The 10874-nt window shown below is 41.9% G+C and overlaps 1 protein-coding gene across 2 annotated transcripts in view; it reads left to right on the top strand.

Moving 5' to 3' along the window:
• The first annotated feature begins 315 nt into the window (after positions 1–315).
• The window catches only part of ANKRD31 (ankyrin repeat domain 31), a 134898-nt gene continuing 124339 nt past the window's right edge, over positions 316–10874 (top strand). For both annotated transcript variants that reach the window (XM_070796849.1, XM_070796848.1), the window contains exons 1-5: positions 316–462; positions 568–716; positions 8462–8520; positions 10370–10405; positions 10603–10712. In XM_070796849.1, coding sequence (XP_070652950.1) covers positions 613–716; positions 8462–8520; positions 10370–10405; positions 10603–10712 — 309 coding nt within the window. In that variant the 5' untranslated portion in view covers positions 316–462; positions 568–612. The remainder of the gene's footprint in view (positions 463–567; positions 717–8461; positions 8521–10369; positions 10406–10602; positions 10713–10874) is intronic.

Genomic DNA, 10874 nt, shown 5'->3' with positions numbered 1-10874 from the left:
GACCCAGCTCTCCCTCTCTGCCGGAAGCGTTAGGCGGGCTCGGCCTGCGGTCTGTCTGCGGCAACGCTTCCTGTCTGATCCCCGCGGCCGCACCTCCGGTCCCTTTGAGGACCGCTGGGCCTCAAAGCAGAAGTGCGGAAAGTGGGTGCGGTAGCAAGCCACGCCCTGGATCGCCGAGAATCCCTGGGCCCTCTGGAAGTCGCTCGGCTCCTTCCGGCCACGACCCGGGCGAAGCGGGGCCGGGGCGGGGCGGGGCGAGGCGGGGCGGGGGCGTCGTGCGGCGTGCTGACGTGCGGCGCCCGGCTCCCCCTGCAGGCGGCGCGCGGCTGCGCCTGTCGGCCACGTGAGGCTCCCCCTGCCGGCCGCGTGCGATCATACCGCGGCGCTGGCCCGCTTCCCTCACGACGCACTCGCGGCCTGAGGCGCTGCACTCGCGGAACAGGCCGGTCTCCCGCCAAGAAGGTGCTTATTAATTCATAATTTCTCCTGGCCCTCAGAGCACTTTTTGTTTTGTGATTTTTACTTTTTTTAATTAAAAAACATTTTTTTTGTTTTGCGGAAATGGAGGAGTTGGAGAAGGAGGATAAGAAAGACTCCGAGTGCGACGTGGAGATGGAAGAAGGCTCCCAGGCCGCAGACTGGGACAGCGATGAAACGGTGGTAGAGGGGTCCGTGACGGAGAGCGACCCCGAGGAAGAGGCGCTGCCCTGGAGAAGGTGACCGCCCTTGGGCCGGGGCCTTGGCGGCGGGTAGCCCTCCGAGATTTGAGGGGGAGGTGTTCCCAGCCAGACTGCGTGCAGGCGGGAGTAGGGCCTGTGGGCGCCCAGGCCTGAGCTAAGAACTTTGTAGATAAAGACCCCCAAACCCTCCCCATACCCCCTCACCTAGGACCGAATGAGCTTTATAGTTAAGTGGCATTGGAAGGAAAGAAAGTAAAGTCGCTCAGTCGTGTCCGACTCTTTGCGACCCCGTGGACTGTAGCCTACCAGGCACCTCTGTCCATGGGATTCTCCAGGCAAGAATACTGGAGTGGGTTACCATTTCCTTCTCCAGGGGATCTTCCCCACCCAGGGATCGAACCCGGATCTCCTGCATTGGAGGCAGACTCTTGAACCTCTGAGCCAACATTACGGCATTTTAAAAAAGTCCGCTTTCTTAGCCTGGGGCTTTTTTGCACAGGTACAAAAGTATTGGGTCTAAACCCTTCATGCGTTACGCTTCAAGCGACTCCTAACTAACGTGTAAGGGGCAGTTCCTATACTTTCCAGAAACGATCGTGTGATGGGGGAACTGGTTACTGCCAAACTGGAGACGGATAGCTTTATAAGAATCAAGAGAAGATGGTAGTTCTTTCATCAAAACATAGCTAGTTCTCTGTGCTGGACACGGGGAGAAGATAAAAGAGAAGAGGCCACTGCCTTTGAGAAACCTGCAGGCCAGGAAAGCCATAAACAGATCGTTTCAATATTGTGTGGGAAGTTCAGGGTTGGAGGTAGGTGCAGGCTGGTTTAGGAGCTCAGAGGGGGGTTGTCTTCTGTAATTTATTTATTTATGTTTGGTTCCTTTGAGTTGCTGCGCATATGCTTTCTCCAGTTGCAGTCATTGGGGAGCTACTCTTTGTTGGGGTGCACGGGCTTCCTCATCGTGGTGGCTTCTCTTGTTGAGCGTAGGGTGTCGGCACACCGGTGCCGGCTCAGTAGTTGTGGCAGGGGGCTAGCTGCCCCTCGGCATGTGAAATCTTCTCAGACCAGGGATCAAACCCATGTCCCCTGCACTGACAGGTGGATTCCCATCTGCTATACAGAGTTGGCTTCTGAGTAGAGGCGTGAAGATGGATAGGAGTTAAGTCAGGTGAAGAGGTTTTTAGGCCAAGGGAACTGCCTGGGTAAGGGTGTCGTGGTGGGACATAGCAATGTGTTATGTGTGCTGGAACGTGCAAACAGTTAAGTATTACTGATGTGTTAAATGTTGTGATAGGTGTGGTGAAAGATGAGCCTGGAGAGAAAGGTAGGATAAGGTCATGTAAGGCTTCTTAGAGCTTGTATGAGTCTCTAAGATCTTAAGTGGAGGAGTAGCATAATCAGATTTTCATTCACTCATGCATGCCCTGGATCGGGGCTTTGTAAATTCCAATGAAAAGTTTTTTATTTCTTTAAATCACTTCAGAATCCTGTTAAAAGGTGGATTCCAATTCAGGAGTTCTAATGGCACCCCACTCCAGTACTCTTGTCTGGAAAATCCCATGGACGGAGGGCCTGGTGGGCTGTAGTCCATGAGGTCGCTAAGAGTTGGACATGACTGAGCGACTTCACTTTCACTTTTCACTTTCATGCATTGGAGAAGGAAATGGCCACCCAGTCCAGTGTTCTTGCCTGGAGAACCCCAGGGACGGGGGAGCCTGGTGGGCTGCCGTCTATGGGGTCGCACAGAGTCGGACATGACTGAAGCGACTTAGCAGCAACAGCAAGTATATGTTCAGGTCAAATCATATTCTGTGAACATTATAAGTGAATATAAAGGCTAATTGAATAAAATACCCTATAAAATGAGTGTTCATTCTGTCCTTTAAGACAGACTAGCACTGTCCTCATGAATTGTCTAGATGAAAAATACCTGTTATAAAGGATACAGTTGCAGAAGGGAAAAATATAAAGCAAGATACAATGAGACAATGAATAATTGGACTAAAATAGCTAAAGTAAGAAACATTTTGGGTCAGGATCTATGTCAAAATAATTACTCCTCCAGTGATTAAAACAGAATGGTGCCAAGTACTATTCTTAAAGCTGTAAACTCTGAGAGAAGAGATAGAGCAAGATTAGCTTCAGTAGTGGGCATCAGTCCCCCATGGCCAGCAGCCACTCTCTGCAGCTGATGCAGGGTCATTGGCCTGCACACCCCTCTCTGGTGCCACCGGACGAAGGACTTCATCCTCTCCCCACAGAGGACACACAGAGTAGTGGGGTTGGCACACACTTTTCAACAGAACAGAGGAGTACACCCTGAGGCTAGACAGGGAAGTGTATTCCCATACAAGGTGGTAAGTCCAGTACAGGCTGGGAGGACTCTGTCTTTTAGGAGGAAAATGTTCCAGACCCAAGGCCTAGCAGGGGTGAAAGGTGATATGCGCACGACTGCCTTTCTCAACACATTCTTTGTTATCTCCTGTAGAAAGTACACATATTGCCTCCTCAGTTGAATCAGATCAAACCTCTCGATCTAATAACTGGTTTACAGGAAATATACAGGACAGACGAACACATGACATGTAGTCTTCAAATCCCAAATGTGGGAAACTCTATGGGAAAACCAACCCAGTTTCTTCAACAAATAAATTGTAAGGGGCAGGGAAAGGTATAACTTGCAGATTTTAAAAGAGACTTAAGAGACATACAACCAAATGCAATGTGTGTATCTTGTTTGGATCCCGATATGAACAAAACCATTGAAAAAAGAGACAGGGAAATCTGACTGCAATCTGTCTGTTAGTTTACATTGCTGTATAGCAGCTTACTCCAAAACGTATTAACTTCTTAAAGCAATAAACATACTGTGTAGTTTCTGTGGTTCAGGAGTTGAGGAGTTGCTTGACTAATCATCAGGCTCAAGGACTCAGAAGGCTGCATTCATCTCACGGTTTCATGAGAAGGAGCCACTACCCGAACGGTGGTTGTGAGATTCAGCTCCTTCTTTGGCTGTTGACTTTAGTCCTTGGCTCCTCTCTGTTGACGGGGGCCTCCCTTAGTTTCCTGGTATGTAGGCTTCTGCAAAGGACATCCGCAACCTGGCAGGCTGGCTTCCACAAGAGGGAAGCAGCGAGAGAATGAGAGGAGAAGATGGAAGCCAGTGAGGCCACATCCCAACCTGTTTGCTGTGTTTTGTTTATGAGAAGAGTTGCTGGATCCAGTCCATACTCAAGGATAAATACCATATACAAGGGTATAAATACTGAGAGCCATTAAAGAGGTTGCTTACTATAGGCTATAAAACGTTTAATAACATTAAGTAATTATTAGCTTTTTTAAATATGTAGTTTTGGCTGTTTTTACAGGTGTGATTATTATGGTTATGTTAAAAGAGTCCTTATCTTTTAGAATTGAATACTGAAATATTTCCAGATGAAATGGAATAAGATGTTCAGGATTTGCTTTAAAAATAATCTAGTAAGAGACTCACACTGGGTGGAGAGGATGGCAAGGGTTATAGAGGAAGCAATAATGGCTGGGTACTGATAATTATTGCACTCAGATGGTGAGTGTACTATTGTCTTTTATTTGTGATTATTTGTAATTTTCCATAAAAAAGTAAAATGGGTAAAAAAAAACCACCTGGGTTCCAAATCATATATTTATGCCTTAGTACATTGTTACATTCTTGGATTCTGGGAAGATTTTAAAACATTTTTTTTTAATTGTGGTGAGATATATATAATGTAGAATAGCATTTTAGCCATTTTCAAGTGTGTAATTCAGTGACATTAAATACATTCACATTCTTGTGCAGCCATCACTACTAGTTATCTCTAGAATTTTTTCATCTCCCCAAATTGACACTCTGTGTATAACTCCCCATTCTTCCCTGCCATCAGCCCTTGGCAGCCACCATTCTGCTTTCTGTTTCTATGAATCTGATTACTTTCTGTACCTCATGTAAGTGGAATGATACCATTTTTGTTCCTTTATGTCTGACTTTTTTCACTTAATATGATGTCTTTAAGGTCTGTCCATGATGTAGCATTTATTAGTATTTCTTTCCTTTTTAAGGCTGAAAAATATTCCACTATATGTAGGTTCCACATTGTTTATCTACTCATCTGTCAGTGGACACTTGTCAATCTCCACCTTTTAGCTGTTGTGAATAGTGTTTCTGTGAACATAAGTGTACAAATTCAGGTCTCTGCTTTCAGTTGTTTTGTGTACATACACAGAAATGGAATTATTAGATCAAACTGTAAATCTGTGTCTAATTTTTTGAGGACGCACCATACTGTTTTCCACAGTGGCTGTACCAATTTACATTCCCACTAGCAATGAACAAGAGTTCCAGTTTCTCCATATACTTGCTACATTTGTTATTTTTGTTTTTTGTTTGTTTATTTGTTTTTGGTTGGTGTGAAGTAGTATCTCATTATGGTTTTCCTAATGCTTAGTATTGTTGAGCATTTTTCATGTTGCCAAGAGAAATATCAGTAACCTCAGATATGCAGATGACACCACACTTGTGGCAGAAAGTGAAGAGGAACTAAAAAGCCTCTTGATGAAAGTGAAAGAGGAGAGTGAAACAGTTGGCTTAAAGCTCAACATTCAGAAAACTAAGATCATGGCATCCAGTCCCATCACTTCATGGCAAATACATGGGGAAACAATGGAAACAGTGATAGACTTTCTTTTCTTGGGCTCCAGAATCACTGCAGATGGTGACTGCAGCCATGAAATTAAAAAACACTTGCTCCTTGGAAGAAAAACTATGACAGACCTAGAGAGCATATTAAAAAGCAGACACATTGTCAACAAAGTGCTGTCTAGTCAAAGTTATGGTTTTTCCAGTAGTCATGTGTGGATGTGAGAGTTGGACCGTAAAGAAAGACCATAAAGAAAGCTGAGTGCCGAAGAATTAATACTTTTAAACTGTGTTTTTGGAGAAGACTCTCGAGTCCCCTGGACTGCCAGGAGATCAAACAAGTCAATCTTAAAGGAAATCAGTCCTGAACGCTTGTTGGAAGGACTAATACTGAAGCTGCAGCTCCAATACTCTGGCCACCTGTTGCAAAGGGCTGACTCATTGGAAAAGACCCTAATGCTGGGAAAGACTGAAGGCAGGAGGAGAAGGGGACGACAGAGGATGAGATGGTTGGATGGTATCACTGACCCGATGGACATGAGTTTGAGCAAGCTCCGGGAGTTGGCGATGGACAGGGAAGCCTAGTGTGCTGCAGTCCGTGGGGTTGCAAAGAATCACACGTGACTGAGTGACTGAACTGAACTGATTTGTATATCTTCTTTGGAGAAGTGTCTATTCAAATCCTTTGCCCATTTTTTTTTTCATTCTTTAAAGATTTTTTAAACAGAAGAAATTCTTAGTAGCATACTTAGAATGATATATAGTAGCATACTTAGAATGCTCTGCTTAGTAGCATACTCGCCATGATATATCTGCTGTTTTTATCACTCACCAGATCTGAAGCTTCTTGAGAACAAGGACTATCTTTTCTCTTTACCTTGGTGCTGCCTAGAACATAGTAAGATGTGAATCCAAAACTTAAATTTCTGTTATTTATGTTCTGAAAATATACACTTGAATTTAACCCTGGGATCTTAAATTCTCTGTGATGTAGAGAAAGGTGAATGAAAAAACCCACCAGCACTGGTTCCTTCACATCATCTCCTCATTTCATTTCTGTTCAAAAACTATATTGATGTTTGCCCCTTACTCCAAAATACCCAAAAATAGCAGAGTATTTATTTAAAAAGAACATGAGCACATGAATAAGTCTTAATTTTCATCTTGGAAAAGTTTTTTAATTTATTTTTTAATTGCTTTCCAAAATTTTGTTGTTTTCTGTCAAACATCAACAAGAATCAGCCATAGGTACACCCATGTCCCCTCCCTCACAAAGCTTCCTCCCATCTCCCTCCCCATCCCACCTGTCTAGACTGTCACAGAGCCCCTGTTTGAGTTCCCTGAGTCAAACAGCAAATTCTGGTTGGGTGTCTATTTTACATATGGTAACGTAAGTTTCCATGTTACTCTCTCCATACATCTCACTCTCTCCCTCCTCACATCCCCCATGTCCATCTGTTCTCTATGTCTATTTCTCCATTGCTGCCCTGCAAATAAATTCATCAGTACCATCTTTCTAGATTCCATATATATGCATTAGTATATGATATTTATATTTCTCTTTCTTATTTATTTCACTGTGTATAATAGCCTCATTAGAAGCTGACTCAAATGCACTCCTTTTTATGGCTCAGTAATATTCCATTGTAGATATGTACCACAGCTGCTTTATCCACTCATCTGTTGATGGGCATCTAGGTTGCTTCCATGTTCTAGCTATTGTAAATAGTGCTTCAATGAACAATGGGATACATGTGTCTTTTTCAGTTTTGGTTTCCTCAGGGTATATGCCTAGGAGTGGGATTGCTGGGTCATATAGTGGTTTTATTACTAGTTTTTTTTTTTTAAGGAATCTCCATACTGTCTTCCATAGTGGCTGTATCAATTTACATTCCGACTGGCAAGATGGTTCCCTTTTTTCCACACCCTCTCCAGCATTTATTGTTTGTAGAATTTTGATGGTGGCCATTCTGACTGGTGTGAAATGGTATCTTGTTTTGATTTACATTTCTCTAATAATGAGCAATGTTGAGCCTCTTTTCATGTGTTTTGTTAGTCATCTGTATGTCTTCTTTGGAGAAATGTCTGTTTAGGTCTTTTTCCCAGTTTTTGATTGGGCTTTTAGTTTTTCTGGTATTGAGTTGTATGAGCTGCTTGTGTATTTTGGAAATTAATTCTTTGTCAGTTGTTTCCTTTGCTATTATTTTCTCCCATTCTGAGGGTTGTCTTTTCACCTTGTTTGTAGTTTCCTTTGCTGTGCAAAAGTTTTTAAGTTTCATTAGGTCCCACTTATTTATTTTTGCTTTTATTTCCATTACTCTAGGAGGTGGGTCATAGAGAATCTTGCTTTGATTTATGTCATCAAGTGTTCTGCCTATATTTTCCTCTAAGAGTTTTATAGTTTCTGGTCTTACATTTAGGTCTTTAATTCATTTTGAGTTTATCTTTGTGTGGCATTAGGAGGGCATGCATGGTGGCTCAGATGGTAAAGAATCCGCCTACAGTGTGGAAGACCTGGGTTCAATCCCTGGGTTGGGAAGATCCCCTGGAGGAAGAAATGGCAACCCACTGCAGTATTCTTGCCTGGAGAATCCCATGGACAGAGGAGCCTGGCGGGCTGCAGACCAGGGGCTCACAGAGTCAGACACGACTGAGCGACCGAGCACGTGGCGTTAGGAAGTGCTTGACTTCACTCCTTCACACATAGCTGCCAGTTTTCCCGGCACCACTTAGTGAAGAGGCTGTCGGCCCCAATGTATGCTCCTGCCTCCTTTGTCAAAAATAAGGTACCCGTAGGTGTGTGAGTCATCGTGGATAAGTTTTAAAGACTATATTTCTGAAAAAATGCATTGATATAGAATATTAACAGCGGTATAACTAGGAATTTTAGCAAATTTAGTTATAATTTTATGAGTAGTTTATATTGAACTATGTTAAAAGTTTATTCACTTAATCATTTTGCAATGCATGCTGTGTATCATCACACTGTATAACTTAAACTTATACAATATTATATGTCAGTTACATCTCAGTAAAACTGGAAAAAAACTTAAATGACAGTTGAATTGTTAGTCTTTAAGAAACATCATAACATCTATACCTTCTTTTTTGTTTCTGAAAGGTTGCTTTTTAATCAAGACACGTCTCTGAGATCTGAGTTCAGTCTCCATCCCAGTAAAGGTGAGAAATAATTCTTTTCACTAAGTAGTCCCTTTACGGAGAAGGCAATGGCACCCCACTCCAGTACTCTTGCCTGGAAAATCCCATGGACGGAGGAGCCTGGTAGGCTGCAGTCCATGGGATCGCCAAGAGTCAGACTCGACTGAGTGACTTCACTTTCTCTTTTCACTTTCATTCATTGGAGAAGGAAATGGCAACCCACTCCAGTGTTCTTGCCTGGAGAATCCCAGGGACGGGGGAGCCTGGTGGGCTGCCGTCTATGGGGTCACACAGAGTCAGACACGACTGAAGTGACTTAGCAGCAGCAGCAGTCCCTTTAATTTTCCAAGTATTATTATTCTATTAACTTCTTTTATATTTAGTCTTATTCTTTAACTTTACACAGAATAAATTTCTTACAGGCATCCGTAACAGATCTTAAGATCTGTTGTTTTAAGGATAGCAATGGGGTTTGTAACTTCTAGAAGATGTTTATGACTCCTAAAGAGGGCTACTGATAATGTGGAAGTAGCACTGGGATAGCAGTTCTCCCCCCAGAGATCTCCCACTTAACTCTCGAACTTTCCTATTTGCAAAGTGAATAATACTTTTTAATAATCAGTCTGATTCTGTCAGACTAAAATTGAGTACAAGTATCCTTGGTATGTATTTTTTAAAAAGAGCCTTTCACTTACAAATTCTCCAAACCTCCTTGAGTCCACTTCTAGATCAATATTTACACTTCCAGAAAAATCTATCACTGATTGTTGCAGTTCAGAAAGATTAATTTTGCAGAAAGCCATTCAAGTAGTGGGTTATTTCCTTTTATGATTCTTCCTGTGAGCCATTTTTTATTGGAGAATATCTGGAAATAGGTGTAGGACAGAAGGAAAATATCCTAACCATCATGGAACTCTTGTGTGTATGCACTTGTGCCTAGGTATCCGTGGGGGACTGTTTGCAGGAGCCTCTGTATACACCCAAATCCCCAAGTCCCGTAGTTGGCCCTCCACATCTGTGTACTGCACATTCATAGACTCCACCAGCTGTGAATTGTAAACACAGTACACGATTTCATGTGTGGTTGGTGGAATCTGTGCATGTCAAACTCACGGTTGTGGAGGGCCGAATGTATATCCATTAAAAAACATCCTTGTTTAAGTGGACCCCCTGTTATTCAAGGGTCAACTGTAGTTCACAAAGTCCTTGCTGTACATCATCGCACCTGATACCCCAATGGCAAATTACAGTTTGATCTTGGAACAGTTTTTCCTACATGTAATTGGAAGGGATATTGTGTAACATTGGTCTCCAGAGTGTATTCTTATGATGTATAAAATGCCACTAGGAAGAAGTTGGATTTCTGTTTCAATATTCCAACAAAGTTTTTTCCCTTTGCTTCCCTTCCCTTTTCCAAATGGTGGATAGACCTTAATTATTTTGCTAATTATTAAAAGTATAACATTTTTAAAGTGTAATATTATATAATGTAAAAAGTGAAAGATCCCATCGCCTACTTTTCTCTGTTAATTTAGCACCTAACAATTGCCAGTGTTTAGTATTTGTGTTGTTTTCTAGACATTTGTGTACCAATATAAATATGTTTTTTAATCATTAGCATTGTCCTACATATATTTTTTCTTTGTTATATTGACCTACCCCAGCCTGTTAAATTGCTGCCTTTATTCCATTATATGAATATACCTTTACATAATAACTTGATAATGTTTGATGCTTCTCAGTATGTTTGCCTACTTTTCTGATTATTTCCTTAGAATAAGCAGCTAAAATTAATTTGATTTTAAAGGATGAACACATGTCAGATTTTGACATATATTGCCTCCTATAAAAGATGGCTTTTTCTCTCTAGATCCAACACAAGACATACGCAACCTTTGCCAAACTGGTAAGTAAAATGTATCTGTTTATTTTAATTTGCATTTTTGAAGAGTGCCAAGGTTAGACATACTTTAATATTAACCATTTACAGTTGTGTGTGTGTGTGTGTGTGTGTGTGTGTGAGTGAGTGAGTGAAGCCTTGGGTCATTGTTAAAGCAGAGCAATAACACTATTGCAAATGACCTGTGATTGTATTTCATTTAGGTGCATCTTCTCCAGAGATTCAGGTTAGATTCAGATTCAGAGAGGATCCACAGGAGCAAATGAGAATAAATCAAACGATGCTTATTCTTATTGAGGATACAGTATTACAGGTGTGTAGCATACTGATTAAATGCATGCTTTTTAAAAATTAGTAATGCTATTTGAAATAAGGGAAAATTACTCATGATTAATTCTTTTTGCTATTGTTTTGCTTTTCTTTCTTTTTTTCTTTTTTTTCCCATTTCTTAGCCAGTCACTCTGTTTCTTATGTA

This window comes from Bos indicus, chromosome 10 (assembly GCF_029378745.1).
Source record: "Bos indicus isolate NIAB-ARS_2022 breed Sahiwal x Tharparkar chromosome 10, NIAB-ARS_B.indTharparkar_mat_pri_1.0, whole genome shotgun sequence".
In the NCBI taxonomy this organism is placed as follows: domain Eukaryota; kingdom Metazoa; phylum Chordata; class Mammalia; order Artiodactyla; family Bovidae; genus Bos; species Bos indicus.
The sequence above is the reverse complement of the archived record's forward strand: the minus strand, read 5'-3'. Positions and strand labels throughout refer to the sequence as shown.